This window comes from Daldinia childiae, assembly GCF_008694065.1.
Source record: "Daldinia childiae strain JS-1345 chromosome Unknown Scaffold8, whole genome shotgun sequence".
Lineage (NCBI taxonomy): Eukaryota > Fungi > Ascomycota > Sordariomycetes > Xylariales > Hypoxylaceae > Daldinia > Daldinia childiae.
Genome location: NW_022984649.1, coordinates 1710173 through 1733800, shown reverse-complemented (window position 1 = coordinate 1733800; position 23628 = coordinate 1710173). Strand labels below are relative to the sequence as shown.

The 23628-nt window shown below is 46.6% G+C and overlaps 7 protein-coding genes across 8 annotated transcripts; 4 read left to right on the top strand and 3 right to left on the bottom strand.

Moving 5' to 3' along the window:
• Positions 1-403: 403 nt before the first annotated feature.
• Positions 404-1987, top strand: GL218_07241 (Transcription initiation factor TFIID subunit 7; the record flags this gene model as incomplete). Its single annotated transcript, XM_033583990.1, has 1 exon — positions 404-1987. The coding sequence occupies one exon, from the start codon at positions 404-406 to the stop codon at positions 1985-1987; it is 1584 nt and encodes a 527-aa protein (XP_033433275.1).
• A 491-nt stretch (positions 1988-2478) lies between these two features.
• GL218_07240 (uncharacterized protein) lies at positions 2479-3248 on the bottom strand (the record flags this gene model as incomplete). The annotated part of the gene is made up of 2 exons (XM_033583989.1): positions 2479-2735; positions 2873-3248. 2 exons carry the CDS (start codon positions 3246-3248, stop codon positions 2479-2481), a joined length of 633 nt encoding a protein of 210 aa, XP_033433276.1.
• Positions 3249-3790: 542 nt separating this feature from the next.
• On the bottom strand, positions 3791-4242 carry GL218_07239 (NADH-ubiquinone oxidoreductase 12 kDa subunit, mitochondrial; the record flags this gene model as incomplete). The annotated part of the gene is made up of 2 exons (XM_033583988.1): positions 3791-3873; positions 4017-4242. 2 exons carry the CDS (start codon positions 4240-4242, stop codon positions 3791-3793), a joined length of 309 nt encoding a protein of 102 aa, XP_033433052.1.
• Positions 4243-4830: 588 nt separating this feature from the next.
• On the top strand, positions 4831-6387 carry GL218_07238 (Protein gar2; the record flags this gene model as incomplete). The annotated part of the gene is made up of 3 exons (XM_033583987.1): positions 4831-5310; positions 5364-5980; positions 6036-6387. 3 exons carry the CDS (start codon positions 4831-4833, stop codon positions 6385-6387), a joined length of 1449 nt encoding a protein of 482 aa, XP_033433051.1.
• A 6011-nt stretch (positions 6388-12398) lies between these two features.
• Positions 12399-13694, top strand: GL218_07237 (uncharacterized protein; the record flags this gene model as incomplete). The annotated part of the gene is made up of 2 exons (XM_033583986.1): positions 12399-12498; positions 12547-13694. The coding sequence occupies 2 exons, from the start codon at positions 12399-12401 to the stop codon at positions 13692-13694; spliced, it is 1248 nt and encodes a 415-aa protein (XP_033433045.1).
• Positions 13695-14904: 1210 nt separating this feature from the next.
• Positions 14905-18526, bottom strand: GL218_07236 (ATP-dependent DNA helicase mph1; the record flags this gene model as incomplete). 2 transcript variants are annotated; one of them, XM_033583984.1, is made up of 2 exons in its annotated part: positions 14905-18201; positions 18347-18526. In XM_033583984.1, the coding sequence occupies 2 exons, from the start codon at positions 18524-18526 to the stop codon at positions 14905-14907; spliced, it is 3477 nt and encodes a 1158-aa protein (XP_033433043.1). The 2 variants fall into 2 exon arrangements, with proteins under 2 accessions (XP_033433043.1, XP_033433044.1); XM_033583985.1 differs by lacking the exon at positions 18347-18526 and having other exon boundaries at positions 14905-17913.
• Positions 18527-19427: 901 nt separating this feature from the next.
• GL218_07235 (mRNA export factor mex67) lies at positions 19428-21733 on the top strand (the record flags this gene model as incomplete). Its single annotated transcript, XM_033583983.1, has 3 exons — positions 19428-19976; positions 20158-21636; positions 21692-21733. 3 exons carry the CDS (start codon positions 19428-19430, stop codon positions 21731-21733), a joined length of 2070 nt encoding a protein of 689 aa, XP_033433047.1.
• Between the last annotated feature and the right edge of the window lie 1895 nt (positions 21734-23628).

Genomic DNA, 23628 nt, shown 5'->3' with positions numbered 1-23628 from the left:
TTTAGAAAGTTGGGAGAGTTAAAGGTTGGAAAGCAAAGCTAAAGAAGCTCCACTTTGACCCACACGTATATGTAGGTACATATGTACATAAGAGCTAGGCACCTGAGGCAGGCACTAACTTTACCTTCGTTTGTTTCCAGTAGGTCCATTAGGTACCTAATGGACCTACGCGGTATCTACCTGGGTACCTACGTACTTTGAACCCACGGCCCCACCATCTGTATGTCCGCGGCGCATGTCCCGATTCAATGTCATCTCTTCATTACCTAACAAAGCATCTACCGGCTACCTTCTATAGATGCTGGCTTGGTCCATATCATAGAGGGTTAAATCTCATCATCTGAGGGTCTAACTACCTCATAGTTATTACTTTCGCCCATTCAAGTACACTCTTCTCTTCATCATGTCGTCTATCAACGTAAAGCCAACCCTCAAGCTTGACACGTCGCAACAGATGCCACCTCCATCGAATCCTGAAAACCCGAGACCTATCCTCAAGCTCAATACAGCATCGCGACAACCTTCATTCAGCGGCGATGTTGGCACCCCTACACCATCTGGAGAGAGTCGGAAAATCAAGATCAAGATCAGTAGTCAACCAACTACACCAGCCGCTACACCCGTCGCCCAAACACCAACCTTAACCAAATCCAAAGCCGGTAGGACGTCCAAGCCAACGCAGAAGCTTGTTGAGTCGAAGAAGCGCCACTATGATAGCGATGAAGATCGACCACTATCCGTCACTCGGCATGAATCGAACCGGCCTAGCAAAACGATTAAGATTAGACCAACCATATCAAAGCCAGATCGCGCATCAAATGTGGTATCGACGCCTATTAGCACCATCAAGTTCAAGCCTAGAGGTGAACCTGTTCAACACCATCCTGGAGATGCTTACGACTCTGAAGCTAGCGACCGTGAGGTTGATCCTGTCCGAGAAACTACATTTATTCTTCGCGTCCTGCCAGGAGCCGCGACAGAGTACTTGAAAAAGGCGTTGGCTGAAGGCACTATCGGATTGCCCAAGCAAAATGGAGGCGCGGACTTTGGTGTTCAATTTCTCGATGCTAAGCAGCGACGAGCTATGGTCACCATCGACGGAACCCATTACGCGGCAGTTCTTGTCCAACTACCGACCATTACGGAGGCGATGAAGTCTTGGGATCGCAAAAACATGATGAAGAACTCTGATATTGTCGAGATGCTTTTATGTTTTGCAACTGTTAAGAGCGAAACTGAAGCCAAGACGATCCCGCTTCCACCTATGGCTGCTAAGAACGACTATAAGTGGCCTCATGGTCTTACTCCTCCCATGCACGATGCTGTCCATCGACGATTCAGAAAAACTGTATCAGAAAAGCAGTGGCAGAGTACCGCTACTCAAGTAGCCAAACTACTCGAGGACGACGCGAGCGCATTAGAATCCCATACTGAAATCATCCAAAATGAGGACGACGACTCCGGAGATTCCGACGACGAAGAAGATGCTGAAGGTGAAGCTGAGGAGGACTATTTTGGAGATCATGCAGGTGTTCAGGACGACATGGAAGACGATGCTGAAGACGATGAGATGTTGGCAGCCATGGAAGCCGAGCTCGCAGAAAGCGGGATGCATCATGAAGAGCCTACAGCGGCCACGCCAGCCATGCAACTAGAAGCACAAACTCCTATGACAGTCGAAGCGAATACTCCCGCAGCCATGCAAGAGATTATATCAGAAGAAGATGAAGATGACGATGACGACGATGAAGATATGGAGGATGGTGACGACGACGATGTCGACGAGGAGCAGCTAGTGGCAGAGCGAGAACGCAAGGAAAAGCTTGACGAGATTGAGCATCTAAAGAAGTCGCTCGACGAGACCCTACGCCAACTCTCTGAAGTCACAGCGCCAATCTTGAAGAAGCGTGTCCTTCTCACAAAGGCCAACCTTGAAAAGGAGATTGCTGTCAAGAAAGCCGCTCTGGGCTTAACAGATGAAGATTGAATGCTAGAACGCATAATATAGAATGCGTGTGTTGGAAAATAGGGGAAGATGGAATCCTAATTTTTCTTGGTTCTTTCTCAGGCGTTGACGTCTACTTGATGAAAAGGAAAATGGCATTGTAAGACTAGAACATGGCTCGGAACGATACCCCTTAGTGCTACATAGGCAAGGTAGCTTGAATACTCAATTAATCAGTTAAATATTCTTTTACTTATTGTCCCGTACTCGTGACACCGAGGATTTGATATACATGACGTTAAACTGTCTGTTATAGTGGGTAGTATCTGTCCTTTGGTATATTTGATTTGTATACAGGTTTAATGGTGTATAGTACATACATCTCGGGTAGAAAAGCGACGCAGCGTCTAGCTCCGCTATCCGCGTGAACTCGCTGGTCTGTCGTTTCCCCCCCTTCTCGCCCATTTTTATCATAAGGGCACTCCGAAGTAGAGTTCGTGGGTTACAGTCCAGACCACGCCATAAGCCATAGATTACATGCTCTTAAGGTAATTGGTCTCCTTGATCTTGGCCCTCCGCTCCTTGCGCATAGCCTTGCGTAGATCCTCTCTCGCCTGCTGCGCCGCGACGGCGCCCTCTGTCGTGCCCTCTTCGTTGGCGGGCAAGTTGATACTCTGGTGCTGTAGTGGGATCTTGGGCGCTAGGGCTTCGAGGTTGCCTTCGGCTAGAAGACGGGCTTCCATGGATCGTTGTCGCTTGGCGGCTAGACGTCGCTGTTTCTTGGATTTTGCTAGAGGGGGAGGGTTAGTGGGGGTGTCCAGGAGTTTGGGTGCTTGAATATATAGGGTGTGTATAGACTAGGGTAGGGCAAGGGAAGCAAGGGCAACGAAAAAAAGGAGGGAGAGAAAAAGAAGAGAGGGGGCTTACAGAATTCATCACCGGCATCGTCGTCAGCCTCCTCGTCCGCCTTCTTTTGCACCTCTAGACATTTCCACAACCACACCGGATACGCATCGTCGGCCAGCGCAACGGGATCTGTCCGGTTTTTGAAGAAATTAAGGCCTGTCAGTACGGTTCCCTCCGGACACGCCGATAGCGCAGGCTTTTCCTCGGTAGCAACGTCGGCTAGCGGCGTGCTGAACGCAGGCGATTCGCTCGTAGACGGCGATGATGATTCGGGAGCGGGAGAAGACGTCCGGCGCGCAATCGTGCTAGAGAACGGCCGTAGGAACGGGGCCGGGGATCTGAGAGGTATACGCGAGCTAAGCGCGGAGGCTCGCTGAAGGCACCGCTGGCAGATCATGGCGAATTCCGTTGGCTGCTACTTGCGTGGGATTGCGCAGGTACTGGTGGGATAAGGTATGGATTTTAGAATACGAATTATCGAAGCTCCAGAAATTTTGTAAGGGTCGGAGCTTTAGGTTAGTTTTCGCCGATGGTAATTGGCAATTGGAGCGGGCGGCTACGGACCCGGTTATGATAGAGATAAGAGCCTTATGTTAAGTATGTAGTTTACCTACCTACCTACCTAGGTACCAGCCTCTTTACAGGTATGAGCTAATTACTTTATGTTAGGTACCTAAGGTAGATATCTTAGGTACGAGTATAACCAAATTATTTGCTTTTTAAATCATTAGGCGGGATTTATGTCGTTTTCACATTGAGATTGCTGCTGAATATGTACAATACACGGGTTACCGCGGACGGACAAGTGTCCGCATCGCACCGGATACACCCTCATGTAAAGAGCTATGTCCAAAGCAGTCCTCGTACCCCATGCATCTTCACAATGTAATTTATACCATTGATAGCCGTAGAACTCATTTTGCCTTTCTTTTTCTCCGTCTACGAAGTTTTCGAGATGTAGTTCTGTTGTTCGAATAGGTAACCTCGTACCCGGTGGTCCTTGAGCATCTGGAGGTATTTCTCTATTGTCTTATTAGTCTCATAGCTATAAGCAAATCCGGTGCTCTCTTTTCAAATTAAATATCCTTGGTATTTCATACTGATATGTCGGAATACCTGTCCAAAACCTCTCGAGTCGCTTAGAATGACGACGGGTTTAACTAACCTCGTAGAGCACCGCATTTCTCCAGGTGGTTAACACCCTCTCGGTAATAGCATTTACCCAGTTCCTCTCGGACAAGTCGTCCCATCATAACCTGAACCCATTGCTCTCGGATTATGGCATCTTGCGCCTGCTTCAATCGCTTGTTGTCGTCGTAGTCAACACCATCGAAGGTAGGAGGGACGGTCGGCTTCTTCGCCAAAAAAGCTTCGGATTCGGGAGTCGGCATCTTGGTTATGAAGAGTCTCAGACAATTCAATCCGCGATTGATTGGGTGTTAAGAAGACAGTTCTAAGTTGCGGTAGTTCAGCACTGTCGAGTGCGGGTTGAATCTCCAGTCTCCGTTATTTCGTAATAGAGCTTCCACCCAGTCAGCAATCAAGCAATTCCAACATGTTACATAGTATAATCACGTGATTTGTTGATAAAAACTGTACGTACCAGATACCTAAGTACCTATGTATCTAGGTACAAAGTGGGGATTAACAAGAGGAGCGTCACTTCCGTGAACTAAGTGAACTAGCATGAACAAATGTGGTTTGTTGGGCCGTGCTATCACAAAATTCAAATCAAGCTATCACGCAAGCTAGGGCTTACCGCCCGCATATGCCCCACCGGCAGAATGAAATTTTCCTCTGGTCCCTCGAAATTTTTTAGAGAGCTAACCAACCACGCCTTCTTCTACAAGATATAATATATAAAATACAGCTCTCAATTCATTTCTTCCAACAATCCTTTCTTTCCTCAACTCCAACATTTCACACGTCGAAGACGATTATCTTAAACAATACCACAATCTCTTCACTTAGATTTAACAATGGGCAAGGTCAAACAAGCAAACGGCAAAGCCGCGAAGGCTTCCAAGCCCCTCACTGCTGTCAAGAATGCCGGCGTTACCAAAGCCACCGACAGCCCCAAGGCTAAGTCCAAGCAGATTGCCAAGGATGTCGCCTCAAAGGCTGTGAAGGGCAAGGATCTTAAGAAGAAGAAGGTCGAGTCCGAGTCCGAGGATTCTGAGTCTGACTCTGACTCCAACGACTCTGCATCTGATGATGCTTCCGGCTCTTCGGATGAAGACTCTGACGACTCTGCTTCTGAGTCCGAGGAGGAGAAGCCCGCCGCAAAGGCTAACGGCAAGGCTGCTAAGCCCGTTGCCAATGGCAAGACCAACGGCAAGGCCAAAGCTAAGGCCGCCAAGTCCGAGTCAGACGACTCATCCGATTCCGACGACAGCGACGACAGTGATGATGCTGCCGACGCTAAGCCTACTGCAGACAAGGCTAAGGCCAAGAAAGAGGTATGCTAATTCTCGAAACATATTCTATTGTGCCTAGCTAACGTGAATTCAAGTCATCGGCCAAAGACTCTGACGACTCTGATTCTTCCGACTCTTCTGATGCAGAGGAAGCTTCTGATGACTCCAGCGAAGCTGATTCCGAGGCTGAAAAGAAGCCTGAGCAGCCGAAGAAGCGCAAGGCCGAAGATGAGGCTTCTACACCCTTCAAGAAGACCAAGACAGACGAGGAGTCTGAGGAGAAGAGCTCTACTCTCTTCGTCGGTAACCTCGGTTGGGCTGTTGATGACGAGAAGCTATACGACGCATTCAAGGATTGCGCCGACCTTACAAACGCCCGCGTCGTCACTGACAAGGCCATGCAACGCTCTCGTGGCTTCGGATACGTCGACTTTGCAAACCCTGAGGCTGCTCAGGCTGCTTTCGACAAGATGAACGGCGTTGAACTAGACAACCGTCCCATGAGACTGGACCCTTCTAAGCCCCGTCCCGCTGAGGATGCTACCCCCAACGCCCGTGCCGCCGACCGTGCCCGCCAACACGGCGATGTCGCGAGCCCGGAGAGCGATACCTTATTTGTTGGTAACCTCCCATGGGATGTTGATGAGGAGATGGTTACTGCATTCTTCGGCGAGGTCAGCGAAGTCAAGAGTGTTCGACTTCCCACCGACCCGTACGTATCTCTATTAATTTCTCATCTCCGTGCCTTGATACTAATATTAGAGTAGTGACTCCGGCAACCGTAAGGGTTTCGGTTACGTATCCTTCCAGTCCGTTGAAGATGCCAAGACCGTATTTGATGCCAAGAATGGCGCTTACATCGGTGAGGGCCGAAACTCCCGCGCTGTCCGTCTTGACTTCGCCAGCCAGCGACCCCCCCGTGATGGTAACTCGGGCGGCCGTGGTGGCGGTGGCTTTGGAGGTCGTGGCGGTGGTGGTCGCGGAGGTGGCCGTGGACGCGGTGGTTTCGGCGGCCGCGGTGGTGGTGGCGGCGGCTTCGGGGGTCGTGGCGGTGGTGGACGAGGTGGTTTTGGTTCTCGAGGTGGCGCGTCGTTCCAAGGCAAGAAGACCACTTTTTAAAGTGGCATAGCCGCACTAGACTCTATTCTGAGGGTTCTTTGACACACATGACGGTTGGCTTTGTGGGTTCGTCGGCTTCTCCGAAACTATAAACTCCTCTGGAGTTGTGGGCTTTGAGGGCTAGGCTTCTATAAGAGGCTGTGATTTGACCTGTCGGCTTGATCGGAGGGTAACCTCCATGTGGATTCTGAGGGCTTGAGGGTTCGAGGGCTTCAAACTGAGTGCAGTCATCTGTGCTGGCGCTATATGCGTCTACGTATATCAGTTTTTTATCCAGTCGGCTTTTCCTTCTGTGGGCTCTGAGGGCTTTTCAGTCAACGAAGTTGGTACGAACCTCCCTATGCTCGGGACGCGTTCCCAGCATCTGGAGGCGGATCAAGCTTCTAGACTACGAGGGCTTTATGACGGCGTTCGAGGGCATCAAAAAAGTTCTTCTCTTGCAAATGCGAATGACTTACGGTTTCTTTACGATTATTCTGGCATTCTAGTCAGTCGGATCTCGGTGAGTATACTCTGCCTTGTACACCCCACAAGCTTAATAGTCACTACCCCTACAACTTCCTTAGGTTAGAAGTGAAATAATTATACCAATTCATGAAAAGTGTAGTCTTTAATTCAGTATATGTGAAATGTGCTCAATACTTTGTAATAGCTAGTTCAATTAAGAGTTTTCTCTATTCAAAACCGTAGTCATTAACCAGCTACTCTTGTGCCAATCCCATAAGGCCTTAGGTCGCAAAGCTTCCATGTTACCTCGACCTATGGCTCTAAGATATAACCCCTTAGTTATTCATGATCCCCTATCCACACCAGTATTATTGGGCGCCATAGCCCTGTTTATTATGTATTGAGATTTAAAGGGACTTTAAAGGTCACAACCAGTCTCTTGTTCTAAACACTGATAAGAGCGAAGAGTATTGATAAGGTACCTTGTTGGAAGTGTTTACGAACCTATATGTATCCTTATATATACCCTTTGTTGTAGACTATTTATTTATGGAACAAGTTGTTGTTAATATTTTAGATGTTAAGAACTATTAAGTGATTGTTTATAATGCCAATAATACACAGCTACATATCTACCTAGGTACCTATATACCAAATCGCAATTATTGGTTGGGTGGAGGCAGTGAACTATGAGGGTTCGTTATAGAAAAGCTATGCCGATAGACACGCACTATTTATACAGAGGCTACATACCTAAGTTGATATTATTATTAACAGGTACATATATGTAGGCCCTTGGACTTTTCAAATGCCTCACCATGGGCTATCGCAGTTGCCGTGCTACGCGTATTTCTAAACTCGCACCTTCGTATCCAAACATACTTATAGCTCTTTCCTTAGGTTCCTACCCTAAGGTGATACAACAGGCTCATATGCAACTGTTCAAATTGATTCTCTGACTGTTGCTACCCTTTGTTCCTTCCAAGTCCCGGTCCATTCTAATTTTTTTAACCTTAGACAGTTTCGCATCTGCCTTTCCAACTTTCAACTCTCCATCCTACAAACATATTTCAATCCCAACTTCACCTATATTAAGAAGTTTACTTTCTTCAACACTTAATAGTCTACTTAGTAATTCTACAGCTTTAGTCTTGAGAGTCAGCATACAAACTCCTTTGGACTACATACCTATTGTTCACAACACGGTACTCGAAACAAACACTTATATTTAACTTCACTATCATGCCTACCTAATCCTCACCTAGACGGGTGTCTTTGGGAAGATCTGTGGCTGTTCAACGCAGAATCTGAGGCCCAGTTGAAGAATATCATCCGCACATTAGTTCCGGATTGATGCTTCACAGGATTCCCGATTCTTGATGCCCAGCCAAGGTGTAACTCTCCTCGTCCAACCTTACTGGGTCCTGGGCTTGGATAGTTGTCATACTATCACCTACTCATTAGGCGTTAAGGAAACCGTTATCCATTGCCTTCTACGACGAACAATATATACCCCTAATCCGTGCAGACCATATTCAAAGCTATTATTAATAGAACTATAGCTATTATCAACAATACTTCCAATACGGAACACTCTGATAGCGATCCAAAGTCCAACGATGTGGGGGGATATTGGACATTGGAATGGAGGTCGCCGAAAATGGCGTTGTCGACCCATTTGGCCAATATTCGCCACTTGATGTCGACTTTGCCGTCTCCTTGATACTCTTTACTGATGCGGTAGCTGTGGTCGCCACCGTTTGCTTGGTGTTGGTTTTGATCGTCACTACTGCCAGCCCGCTTGTCGCAAAATACTTTCCTTGAAAATAGCAACACTTCTCACTCCCCCACAACAGTAACCATCCTGGTGAATTTATCCAGACACAAAGGCAACAAAGACGGCCGGGATGGCTAAGTGTTTGAAATTTAGAACCTCCTTCGGACACCCAGAGTCAATACGATTACAATAGCAACTTCGAACGGAACACTTTCCTCTACACTGCATATTCTAAAAGTGGCATTGGTGATTTAAACATAAGAAACACTTCTTACCAATGGAACCCACTAGATGTACGTATAAACCCTTAACTATACCAACATAAATAATAACTGGGGCTACTAGGACAACAAGGAGAAACCCTACTAGCTGAGTAGATATACCGAAGACAAAGGAGACGATAATAGCCCTGTAGGGCAGCCTCATGGTGTGTGCGGCTTGGGCCAACTGAGGAGGAAGTCGAGACTTTCATAGTAACTAAGGAGCTTTACGATGCCGCAACAAAGTATGTCACAAACTACCTCGCCTCTGAACAAGGAAATAATATCTTACGCGACTCCGTTACGAGCGAGGATATTATCAAGGCACTCAAAGTCCTGGTCTTAAATATGGCAAAGCGGAACTGACACCTTAACGTACGTTAAGAGTAAAATACAATACTCTTTATCACCAACCCTCGAGTACAGAGGCCTAACCCATTAGAACGCGCTCATACTGATGACGAAATCGTCGGAAAAACGAAAAGACGCTTACTGGATCCTCACGCGCGACTCCGTGCTGGTCTACTCCCCACTATCACAGTATCCTCCCGCTTGGGTTATCTACGACGAATGCGCGATGTGCGTGAGAGCGGATAATCTGCTCACCGCGACTTTCCTCTGCGGCTTTCATTTCTGCCTGCTAGTCCTAGTCTACTTACAGGTGCACGTGCAGATGGTAATGCGAAGCCTAAAAATTCGCTACAACCGATTAATGACTTAGTTAGGATTCGGTATGGGCGTTTGCGGCTACAACTACGATTTCGACTACGACTTCTTTTGGATTGGGTGGGAGATGTGAGGGGAAGAAGGGCGTAGTGGAGAGCGGAAGAGAGAGACGACGTTGTTAGGGTAAATTTCTAATAGCACTAAGTGGAAGGTCCTCGTGGTGTGTGCGGCTTAGGCCAACTATCACTATGGCGGAACTCATCGCTTCTATTCAGCGATATGTCTAGGTTAGACTATTGCCAACTTCTGCGCAGAGAAGTATTTGAATGAGGTTTACATGCATGACTTAACGAGTAATGCTCTAACTTGCTCCACTCAAAGTGTTCTGCAAGATATGTTCCCTACTAGTAGATTTGATCTTGATTATTCGTCTATTAGGATGACCGGGTAGCCCGACGTGGGGCTTGATAACAAACCTGTAACTACATTGGTTAGTTAGCTAGGGCCATAGTGTCACGATTGTAGACGAGACATCTAGAACAAATGGTATCTTGTATATAGCTCAAGCTTTCATAGCTCGGTTTAAAGTTCCCTGCGAAGTAATGAAGTTATTTCCGTACTTCTTGCTTCAATTCTTAACACATAATTCATGCAACGACATAGTGTTTACACTTTTTCGTATTATAACAAACAAGTATCTGTAGCTACTAGGCTTAATTAATGACTGGACGTTATAGATTCACCCTGCTATTGCCGGGAGTATTTGCCCGTGAAGAAGCCTATTAGGTATTCAGGGCTATCCCGTATGGTAACCCGCTAGATATTGGATCTATTTAAGGAGGGTATGCCTCCCCTTTATTTACAAGTAGCTGAATGGAAGAGTATAAAATATGGTATCTAGCAGCTTCTTGGCTAGGTGTTGTTATTGGTGTATTGTTACTTCTAGGCTGGGGTTATTAGCCTCGTCAGCTTATTAGAAAATAAGCTATATATGCGAGAGGTGAGATCAAAGCTGACATTAATGGGAATGATTAACATTTAGTTTTAGTGATGTGACTGGATATTAGTAACCTAGGTGCCTACCTAATATATTGTCTTTTCGTATGTATGTCCTATGGTTATAGTCTTACTAGGAACAGTCATTTATCTTGTATTATATGTTTTGACATTAGGCAGAACCAAGTTGTGAGTTTTGATTATTTCTTGTTGGTTCTACGAAGGTAACTTGAGTGCCTTGGATATTGTTAGTCAGGTATGTAGATTATGAGGTAAACAAGTCTAACATCAGAAGTTTAATAGTATTAACGAGAGACTCGAAGTCACTTGATAAAGGGAGGTTCGAACTATGTAAGTCTAGATACCTATACCAATCTGTGTAAGCATGATAGGCAAGACGGGGTTAGCGTACCAAATAAGGCGTAGTGTGGATGTGCCTGACACATCTATGACCACCTGCAGTTCCTCCAGGGGGCTGGTGACATCTGCACTGCCCGACCCGTGATCCGATGTCCGATGGTATCAAACCTAGTGTTGACTCTGTCTCGGGAATGCTTAGTACATTTATACTTACCTATGTATATACCTATCTGCAACCTAATGAGTATATGAATAGGTACCTAGGTAGACATATATATATGAAGATATATGAGCAGTCAGATGTTTATATCGGATGATCTCTATTGTACAAATAAATTAGATAGACTTGGAAGAGTTTGGGTAAGTGCAAGTGATAATATGTAACACTTTGAATAGTTCAAATAAATTAGTGGACCCATCTTATATTGTACGTTATCGGCAAGATCTGCCAAGACGCTATTCCAAATATGATGTAGATATAGTTGCTGATTTGGTAGGTACATAGATTTTGTACTCTACTTTCCCTCTAACGGTTGGTTGGGATTGGAATCGTCATCAGCAACGATAAATGTCCCTTTCTTACCATTCATGAAGTATTATTATTAGCACCCCGCCAAAATCATATATCCATAAACTGGAACTGGCCGATTGCGATAGCGGACTTAAGACATAATCCATCCAGGGGACTTCCGTCTCTGTTCTTGTCTAAGGCAATAAGGCAATAAGGAGAATTGGAACATTTTGGAAACAAAGACGGGCTTATTAGGGAAACTCACTTTCTCTTCTTATCATTCCACCATTCAGTCATTCAGTCATTTTGTCATTTTATCACTTGTTCCCGACTCATTACCTTTTTGCGTGTGACCTCGACCATTAGTACCTACCACCTACCACCTACCACCAGTATCTATCACCTAACCAGTATCATTCGTTTTAGGAACATCCCACGCGTCAACCATCCTATTATGAACCCAGATTCCTCATCCCTTGGCTCTTTTCAAATTGAATCTTCAAGTTGATTCGATCCTCTCGATTATTATCCTGAGCTTATTTTAAAACTTGGAAGCGTACGTACATAAAATAAACCTCTCTACCTTTTCTATGCATGTATTAATACAATATACCTAATACCTGGCACGAATAAACTAACGCATATCAGCGGATCCCTGCTTCAGTGCTTCAGTGCTTCAGTGAGCGCGGGGCATTCCTTTGCTGGCCTCTTGTTGGAGACGGCAACTTGATGCCCCCAAATCCCCCCAAAACCTACCAAGTCTCAAGCCTCCTAAGCCTAATCGCCGACGGTCGGTAAACAGCGCTCATTGTTAGTACTTGTCATTAGTACCTGTCAATAGAACTGCTACTCTCAGATTCAACTGCCTAACCGTCGTTGCCCATCATCTATCTCGGTTTATCCAAGCATCTATCCAGGGCGTCTTTTTTTATACCTTTTTGTTATTATCTTTACTAAGCCGTCGTGTTTTATTTTCATTTATTTTCCAAACAAAATGTCGGGCCATAACTGGCAACGTAGCAACGACTCTCAGCGGGTCGCTAATTCTGGTGCAATGCGGCCTGCATCCGACCAACAGCGCCAACGAAATGATGGTGAGTCTAACCTATTACACTGCCATAAACCAAACCTAACTATATCAGAATCATGGGTTGAGGTGGCATCGCACCCTTCCTCGTCCTCCGTCTCGTCTATCGGAGACGAGATCGTCACTACGGGGCTACAAGTGGGCTCCTCTTACAACTCTCGAAGGCGACGACGTTTACATCCGCAGTCTTATGCCCGACCCGACGCTCGACAACCCGCTTTTGTTGTCGCCCGAGCTGGTCAGGCTGGTGCAAACAGCAGTCAAGAGGAGTACGAAGAGAGCGAGAGCGAGGATGACCGAGTTTTAACCAGCTCCGCCGAGAATATTACTTCCCCTCGACCTACTGGGACCACTCCTCTGCGACACTCGGCTCAACCTGTTGAAGATGACTCGAGTGACGACGATCGTGCGACGGCATTGGCTCAACGCCCTTCGGAGCCATTTCAACCTCAACCAAATGCATTCTCGCACCCGCCTTCGCATCTGACCCACCGACACTCAGCGAGCTCGACCATTCCTCAACATCACCGGCCGTCCTTCGGCCAGCGATCCCAGACTCGAATCGACCGTCGCGCCCCTAATTTTATGTCGCCACACTATCAGGCTGATAACGATGCGGCACTGCGTGCCAGTTTGACGACCCTGCTTAGCTGTGCAGCTGCGGCAAGTAAGCGAACCAAGGATGGCGAAAAGCAAATGGATGAACGTTCTCCTACAACCACTAGTAGCCAACCTATGGAGCTGCGCTTCGTTCCCGAGAGCGAACTAATGGCCCCACCACCACCGGCCCAAACACAAGCTGGTCAGCCTTCTAGAACAAACCCACCTGCGCCTACAGCTCGTGAATCCGCGGGCGAGAAGGTTAAGCGAACAGCCACACCCACACCCGCTACAAAATCGCCACGAGCAACCAAGAAGAAGAAGACTAGTGTAGCTTCGGGCGAGGATGCTCTCATTAGCCCAACCCTTCTGACGTGGGTTGTAAGTGCTGGTGTTGTGGTTCTTGTCTCCGTCGTAGGTTTCGGGGCAGGTTATGTTATCGGAAGAGAAGTCGGCCGCCAGGAAACCCTCGGCAGTCTGGGTACTAATGCCAGCGCTGTGGCCGACGGAAGTAATTGTGGAAGAGACGTGATTAGAAGCGGTAGTGGAACTCTGAGAAGATTTCGCTGGGGCACTGCAGTGGGCAGAAGCGTGGCTGCTTGAGATGCAAAGCGTAATCGGAACCCGAAACTGGATTTGATATTATCGCTTTTGCATTGAAATTCGACAGCGGATGGATTGGCGTATTGACGTGTTACGAATCGATGACCCGCGGTTCACGACGCCGTGTGCATTTTTGCGGTCGTCAACCTCATCAGTTTGACACCTGCCGGAGTAGAGTATGACGCTGGTCTATATTATAGGTGTTGTTAAAGCTGGTTGTTTCTGATGCTTGGGGAGACGGAGATATACCGAAGTCGTCCATCAGCATTGTTCTTATACCTGGTTGGAGTTGGGGTTGATATTTTTGAGCGATATGACGGCTAACTAGTCGAGTAGATGTGAGTATACCGTTGACATAATCATGGAAACGATGATGTAGTAGTTAGACTAGGACGAGTTGACATACGTTTATTTCGTTCATGTTTGGGATCTTGCAGATATGGCTGGGATTGACGGGTTTAGGATTAGGGTAGCTTTAATTGAAATGGAATCACATTTAACATAGATCTTGAATATCTGGTAGGGAAGGGAAGGGATAAAAGCAGAGAATTGACTTGAATTGAAGCTGTAATGACTTGTTGAATCTGCCTGTTCTAGAAGAAAGGGGGATCGAAATGCTAACATTGGGTCGCTATAACAGATAGATAGATAGGTATGAATAAAGGAGTTGGGAGTTGGGTATAAGTCAAAACACAATTGGCAGTCTAAGAATATAGGTAGTAAATAGGTAGTATAGTAGTCGCAGGGGCTCTGAATAATCGCGTTGCATGAGGAGAGTGCCGCTGATGCACCCATACTACCATGTTACGGCTTGGCTTGGGTTAATTTTCGTAGTGTTGTGCTCAGTTATCACGTTGTACGTAGGAGCGAGGTAGCAAATAGATGTCCAGTCTGGAACCAGGTTGCAATATAATGCGACGAACAATACGTATGTTAGGTACTTACATATTCCTGTTATGTATATATATCATTGGGTAGGTATGTACGATGTAGACTCAGTAGGCGGTAGACATTGTCACTTTTTGATTAAGGAAGATCGTGATAGTTACCTAGAGAGGTAGCTTGTAGGTTATGTATCTAAGTATCGATAGATAAAGTAAGGTAAGGTAAGGTGGTTTAGAGAAAGAGCCATGTCTTTCCTACATAGGATGGAGTAAGACAAGAAGAGAGGAAGAACATGGATACGAAGAGGGATCCATTTATTTATTCGTTAATACCCATCGCTTTCCTCGACTATTTCATTATCATCATCACCGTCGTCGTCATCGTCATCGAGCATAAACGGCCCAGCTCTCCCATTGTTCCCTTTTCTCGCAGCATGCGCGCGTTTCCGAACGGGGATATCGTCCTCGCTCTCCTCGTCACTATCTGAATCCTTGCGAGCACTGGGCTTTTTTGAAGTACGTTTCTGCCTAACGAGTTGGCTCATGGACGGGATATTGTCGTCGGCGCTGTCCTGCGTGGTATCGAAGTGCGTAGGCTCATAGTATAGCGACTTCTTCTGCTGCTTTGCGGGACGACTACCGATGGTAGATGGCGTAGATGGTGATGTGGGCGATGTTGAGCGTCGGTTTCTCCGTGGCAGAGATGAGGTTGGGGCTGGGTTGCTTGATGTCGCCATCTCGTCTGCGACGACGAAACCAACTAGGTCGGCACCATCGTCTGAATCGTCTGTCAGATCTAGGTCACTGGTGCGGCGGCAATCATCGCCTTCGTCGGCACTTTCGTCGTAGACTGCTGGGGTCCGTGTATTCTTTTTCGCCCGCCCGCGTGGTTGTGGTGCCGAAGTTTTTGTTTTTGACTTGGAGGCACGTTTCTTGGGGGGCGGTGGAAGTTCTTCCACGTCTTCGCTGTCATCAGCTTCTTCTGGGGAGCGTGCTCGAGCGCGGGGCTTCTGCTTCGCGGGCAGAGAGGCTTTCTTCGGCCGCGGTGGACGAGACGGGGCGGCTGGCAGCTTATCGACTTCGACATCTTCCTCTGGAATGGGGGATGTTATTTTTCTCTTCTTACACGCTGGTTCATCTGCGGCGTTTTCATCTGAATCAGGTCCGTAGCTTGGAAGTGGTAGTCGACGGTAACGACGCGCATCTGCTTCATCGTACGGTTTATTGAAGCGGTCTGAAGGAGACTGTGATCTCGCAAATGTTTTAAGCAGCTTCACGCAACGCTTCGTGTACGCCCCATGCTTCACATGCACAGTCTTCCGTAATGTCCTTTGCGCGGTAGGATTTGCAGCCATATCCACTTGCTCAATATCTTCCATCGAGTCTCGGTGGTATGAGAGACTCTTGTATTTCTTATGTAACTCTTCAATTTTGGGTTTATCGAGTAATATTCCGTCAAGAGCCGGTATATCGACAACCTCATCCTCTTCGACTGGTATGGGTACGGGTACGGGTGCGGGGACCTTTTTTGCCTTTTTGGGTTCTGATTTCTTCCCTAGTAGCGAAGCAACACTCGTGAAGCCGGTTTCGACCCCATCGGGCATATGAAACTTCTTGGGTGGCTTCTTCTTTCGTGGCTTTCCTTTCTTGGGCTCGGGGAGACCTTCAGCCTGGGTGTTTTCCACGGGAATCTCTACAGCTCTCATGTCAACTTCGGGCCGGATATCTCTTGGGACTATTCTTGTTGAGAGGTCATGACGGAAGTTGAAGCGGCTTCCATCGCATATCATGAGCTGCATTTTTTCGTAACCGTCCTTAGACTTTGCGTAATTATCTTCCTCTTTCCCTCGCATCAGGAGTAAAACAACACGCCCCGCGCGCTTTCTTCCAGTTCGTCCCATTCTCTGAAGCATTCGAATCGGCGATGCGGACGCATCGTAGCATACAATCAGATCTACTTGACCAATATCCAGTCCTTCCTCACCGATCGAAGTGGCGACAAGGACATTGAATTCGCCCTTCTTGAATTTTTGTATTCGTTCGATCTGCTCAGACTGTTTCATGCCTCCTGATCTTTTCGAGTCTGCTTGTCCAACGAATACTGCGGCGCGGATAAGTGGCTTGTGAATATTAAGGACCCGTACGATTTCCTCGGCACTGTCGCGATACTCGCTGAAGACTATGATTCTGGTATTCGTAGAACCGCTTTCTCGACCCTCACCTGCATCCATAAAATGGTTCAAGACTGTATCAGATAGATATGTGAGTTTTGGGTGGCTGACAAAATCATCCTTCTTCGACCAGCTGGCGATTTTACTCATCATTTCCTGAAAACTGGGAGATTCGACAATCTGCTTCTTATATTTGGAACCCTTCTCACCCTTCCCTTCGGTTTCATCTCGAAATTGGACTAAGCTGTCATAAAACGGCTTGATGCCGTGGAAATTTAGTAGTTTGATAGCATGGGCTAGACTTGTTAAAACAGCGAAGATTGCCATGGTCATGAATTTTACCCCTTGGTTGACATGTTGCCCAGCACGAGCCATCCAATCTTTCCTGGCTTGAAGGAGGCCGTACACTGTGAGACTCATCGGGTCGCGACCATAGTAAATGTTCTGCTGACTTAGCTTTTCCACGAGTGGCTTTAAGGCTTGCGAAAATAGGTCTCTAATGAAATTCATCTCATCTGATGGATCTAACAGAACAATGTCTTCATCTCTCTGGTGAACGTATTGGCGGATATCCATGGATTCCTCAGTGCGGATCTCCACATGTGAAATAGCGAGGTTGTCGATAACTTCCTGTACCGACTCAACCTTGGATCCAGGGGTTGCTGTCAGGGCAAGTATGCGAAAGCTACTAGTGAATCGCCTTAAAAAGCTGACGACTTTTACGTAGGAATAATTTCCTGTAGCCCTATGGGCTTCGTCTACTACTAGTAAGCCAATCGACTTGGGATCTGCATACCCTGAAGATAAATCATTCTCCAACGTTTGTGGAGTCATAAAGAAGACCCTTCTAGACCCCCACTCTTCTGCTCGAAGAGCTGGCGGTATCTCTCCTGTAAGCAAGGTCGTCTGCGATCTTGGAATACCGGCAATATGGAAACACGCATCGATCTGCTGTGATACAAGCGGCTTGGTAGGGGCCACAAACACGATCTTGGCTGATTTCATCCAGCGAAAGTAGTTTAACATGATAGTAGCTGCAATAAATGTTTTGCCCAATCCGGTAGGGAGGGCGACGAGAGTGTTGTTGAACAGGCCATTTTTAACGATACTGAACTGATAATCTCGAGTGGGCCCCAGGTTTGTAGGATAAACCCAAGTTTTCATAGCTTCCAAGTCTAGTTCATGATGAGTTGGAGGCTCAGGTGGTAAATCTACACGAAATACTCGGTTTCTATTGGACTGAGAGGATCCAGGGCCAGGATCTCGTTGAATTGTTTGACCAAATAAGGTGGTCTGTCGATAGGTAGGGACTGGGTCACCAATACGTTGTGGCTGTAGAAATCCTGCTGGTCCCTTCTGAGACACAGACTGAGGATTTGCTAGTGGACTTGAGAATGCATCTGAAGGTAAGTCGTCAAGGTCAATAAAAGATTGCCCATTAGAATTTGATCGCTGCTGAAATGTGTATTAGTGCGGCCCTTCGAAATCCTAAACTAAGATACAGTTGAGCAACGCCGATAACTGTGATAGTCATAATACCATAATTCGAAGTTATTCATAGTCATGCCCAAGAAAATAGAAATCAAGATATTCATACCAGGGAGCTTGTGTGAGTTGAATTAGGTTTGTTCCCCTGAACTGGTGGCCGTTGAACATGGGGTTGAAATCGACCTTGGTTGATCTTGGCAGGTTGACTACGAACTGGAGCTTGCACCTGACTGGCGGCGATGATAAGATCTTCGTCGGCAATATCGTCGTCGAACTCATCCGAATCCATAGTTTAGGGTAGCCTTTTTTTTTTTTTTTTTTTTTAATAAGTAACTATCACATAATTACCTAAATAGGTAGATTATTGACCATTTACTATTTAATAGGCTCTTTGTGATAGGTCCTTTGTCTGAGAGTCACTGAACATGCGTTGGGAGCTGATGTGGGTTAGACGCGTTAATGCGGGTACAACTATAAAATAGTTGGCATTGAAATGTCGCGAAGTCATGTGAATATTGTGGCTGTTATAATGTAATTCTGATGGCTTTATCTTGAATTATCTAAATTATGTACATTTAATATGTATATTACCTAAGCATTTATGTACCTATCCCCTATCGGTACAAGCTGCCCCTACTGTCGTTACTTCTAGAAAATTGGGTTCGTGGCTGAAGCAGCTGCTGACCTAGGGAATCATCTTTTAGTGGTCCGTGCGCGCTAGGTATCAACCTCTGTCCGTGTCTTGATTTCTCGTCAGCCTTTGTTTCGACGTCACAGCCTTTTACATCTTTCATCTTTCCCTTCTTTATCCCCACCCAAAGGATGCAACGAAACTAAAGGCTTGTTCTACCATTTCTCTCGTAAAAATACTACGAGGGAAACTATTTTTGCCTTTACTTCAATCTCTTGACTTGCCTCGGGTGGATCCACAACTCTCACAACCTACAACAATCTTTTTCTAGGCAACGCCATCCGTTCATCTGCAATTCATGGTTTGCTAGCCTTGCCTGAAAATCGTCAATTATTGACGACTTTTCCACAACTATTCATAAGGAATCATCTCCAGATCATTTACAACCACTTCCTTGCTCTTCTATTAGAGTAGCAACCTTCAAACCTCTTATCGCTTCTAAATTTGTTTCCCTACGCAGAATTTTCGCGGGTTTCGCTCGCTTCTCATACGACGAATAATGGCGCCCTCTGGTCCCCGAAAGGGATCTGCCCCTACTGGCCCGCGAAATTCCCGAGGTGGAGCAAATGGTGCGAATGCGGCTTCTAGAGGTGGAATATCTAAGCGTCGTGGTAATACTTCAGGCAGAGTGGACAAAGATGGCGACCTTGATATGGATGCTCCCGGTGCTGCCAACCGTAACCCTCGGAAGGCGAAGCGCACCGAAGCGCACGATTCTACCACGACACCGCGATCCACACGATCGGCACCGAACGGATCACGCGCACCGAGACCAAACGTAAAGACGCAGCAAATAATACAACGAGTCTTCAATGGAACTGGTGGTAGCCTTTCTTCCCGCATCGCTACCGGAATGTCTGCGGGGGCTAAAGCCTTTAAAAGCACCCGTCAAGTCAACGCGCCGAATACGATGACACTCCAAGTTCAGGGTCTTAAGTCTAGCAAGGCGGCTGGTAACGAAGGAGGCGGCCTCAAAGAGTTGCTGACCTTTTTGGAACGAAAAGCTCAGGCCGTCTCGAAGACTACACGAAGTATAAGGATTAAGAAGGTATGTGATAGCATTCCGTCCGAGAATCTGGGGGGTTACGCAGCGACACAAATTCTCCGCATTCGTTATCATGCCGTATAGCTCGCAAAAACGAGGAGAGACAATCTTAAACCGAGCCGCATACCTATCCCGGATTCCTAGAGCATTATCAAGGTTTCATTACCTTGCTAACGTCTAGCAGTCACACATCAATGGTGACTTTGTATACATCATAACAAGCAAGGAAGACGGGGAAGAAATTCTTAAGCTGAATGGATTCGCATTTGCCGGCACAACTCTTACCATCACAGAAGCGCCGGGCGAATTGCCCCTGGCTAGCCAGACTAACATGTCCTCGACCGCTCTCGAGGTAAGAGAAGCGCTTCGTAACGTCCTTAGCCTCCGATACGACGGCAGCGCGAAGCTACTAAATCTATCTGCCCTCGGCGAAGATGCCGGGCTCAACCAGATGGGTTTCTTCAGTGGCGAGAGTAAACCCGAGAAGCTGTTTCGCGCACTAATGGCTGTTTGTGATGGGTTATTTAAGACGGCCCAGGATAAACGAGACGCTGTCGTTAGTGTCAGCCTCGCAGGCAACAACATTGATGATGTCTTTCAGATCATGTCGTTGACTGAAACCTTCCCTGACTTAGTCAACTTGGACTTAAGCCGAAACCACTTCAAGGATTTGAAGGGTCTTCAAAAGTGGCGATATCGCCTTAGGAAGCTCGAAACTCTCCTCCTGAACGACAACCCTATCGAGGCGGCAAATCCCAGCTACGCAGCAGAGTTAACAAATTGGTTTCCTCGACTACAAAACCTCAGCGGCATCCAGGTTAGGACCCCGGAACAAGTCGCCGCAATGGAAGCCGCATCTCGGCCTACCCCCATCCCGCAGCACGGTGCCGACTTTCGAGATATCAATGGCATTGGCGAAGCTTTCATCAGGGAGTTCATGTCAATGTACGATGTTGATCGACATAGTCTGGCGGCTAAGTACTACGACAACGAGAGTACCTTTTCTATGGCTGTTATCAACAGCTCTCCACACCCACAGAACAGTCAGACACCCGGTTGGGGCGGATACATTAAATTCTCCCGCAATCACAACAAGATCACCCATACCTCTACTAGAATACAGCGTTTATTCGCCGGAACACATCTTATCCAAAGCGCATGGCAACAGCTACCTCCTACGCGGCACCCTGATCTACTGGCTGAATTTAACAAGTATATTGTCGATTGCCATCCTGTCCACGGTCTCCCTGACCCAGCTGGTCAAAGTCCGGTGGGTGTAGATGGAATGATCATCACCATACATGGAGAATTCGAGGATCAAGAGCCTGGTACCATGAAGACGGCCAAGCGAAGCTTCTCTCGTACTTTCGTTCTAGGCCCTGGCGCTCCGGGTAGAAATCCTATCCGCGTCATCAGCGACATGCTTTCCGTCAGAGCCTTCAATCCGCCGCCAGGCTCAATGCCAACGCCGGAACCGACGGCTCAACCGGTAGTAGTTCAACCGGCAGTGCAGCCGATAGCACAGCCGAATTCAGACTTGCAGCAACAAATGGTCATTGAGCTTTGCAAACGAACGGGTATGACTCCGGAATACTCAAAGTTCTGTTTGGATGGAGCCAACTGGAACTTTGATCAAGCCCTTCTTATGTTCAACGAAAAAAGAGTAAGTACCTCCCGTGTAGCATTGATGATATTTGAGCTAACTAAAGATGTAATAGGCACAATTACCAGCCAACGCCTTCGTTACGACGTCTCAATAGAACTGATGACGGGGTTTAGATTGGGTTGGCTCGGAATTCTCGCAGAAATGCTGCATAGGCTTAGGAGTTCATGGTTTATGAGTCTTTACGTTGTACAACGATTATGGGATCTTGCTAGGCAGGTTACGTCTGCGTGTAGCTATGTATATACAGGAAAGGAGTCAGGTCATGGCCTCAAGAAAGAGAGGTCGAAGCAGAGTTCTCGAGTCTAGAGACGACTCCCTTAGTCAGACTGAGACTCCCCGTACGGAAACACGTGGATGTCGAGCTCTCATTGACTGGAGGTCAGAAACCGCCAGGTTCAACTACGTCTTGGCGAAGCTTCGCGCATGAAAAATAAATCAGTTAATAAGCAAATATTAAACGCGCTTAATAATATTCCCTATTATCTCGTGAAGTAGACTTAGTATCATTGACGTAGACGGCCACTGATGCTAATGGAATGTAAATACCTAACCCAGTTGCCTGTGAGGTAATTATCAGGAAGACGCCAGGGCCAATAGATAAAGGGCAACCAACCAATATCTAATGTGCTCATTAAGACTTGATGCCGCGCGCTTTTAAGTTCTCTGGCGCCCGGGGAGAAGTAAGCGGAATTACAATAAAGAAGACATTTTAGGGTGACAATTGGTCCGTGAGGTGAAGCGATGCGTAGAAACTCGTAGTGATGTTTCGCAGCTCGGCGCTTACGAATAACGGTGGCCTGCAGCTTGCAGCCTGCAGCAGTCGTGCCTCATCTCGATAGACCCTGTGGATTTACGTGGTCCCCGGTACATATGTAGAGATCCATTATGCTGCTGAAAGAAATCATTACGGGATGACGACATGCCTGTATTTTTCTTTTAAATTTGGCCCCCCTCTGCGATCACTTGTCATTTGCGACTAGGTACTTGTGGAAAAGTCTGTTGGTGTATGACAAGAATTGGTAGGATAGTGATGATTTAACTAACAGGTATATATTCTCTAGTATAATAAATGCGATATTCGACTAGTTAATACGATATGAATAGAATCTACCTGGTATAAAGTCAGCATAACTTTAAATATGAGACATGGCTTCTTAGCCTAGAATAGCAGTTGTCGCATGTTCAGGGCCGTTAGGCAAACATGACAAACCACATAATATTTCTGAAGCAAACGGCTTTTTAGGTACAACTCCCCTTGTCCTTCAAGACGCTATAAGTTTTGACTAACTCTCTATCCAACGTCGTAAATATAAATGTATACTATCCATGTCATTTAGCTGCAATAGAGAATATCTAAGCTGAAAGTAGCAGAATTCAGCGATGTTAACTGCATGTTTAATCAATTATTGCGCAGTAAGCAAGAGTCCAGGAACCCAGAGTTAATCGGTAGCGATTTCCGACAAATACTACCGGAATCTTCAGTGGCCAATCGTGTGTCGCACACGAGGTGCCTAGCGCACAACAGGTACTGCAACTACTACATACCATTGCAATATGAGTTCGGTACGTGGTGGGGTTAGAGTTTCACAATATGTACGCCTTCTTTTATAGGTTAGTGCCCGTCGTGTTCGAACCCTAATAGGTAAGGCTTATTTCGTAAGAAACGATGTAATTCAGATCATGCTATGAAAGTTGGGTTCCATTGGACAATTCTATCGTTCGTTTTACCCAGTCACTTCTCGCCTTTCACTTCTTTAGGTACTACCCCCAACCTTTCGTCCTTTTACACGAGGCGATTCAAAACTTTCCGCACAACCTGGACGGATATATCATCTAACAATGTATCATTTTATAACTAGTTACATATAACTATAACTACTTAGATTAACTATGAGATTTTATATACTATTGCAAACTAAAATATACCGCTAAACATGCTAAATAACCTCGTTAAGAAACAAACAAACTCGGACTGAGCGAAACGATGTC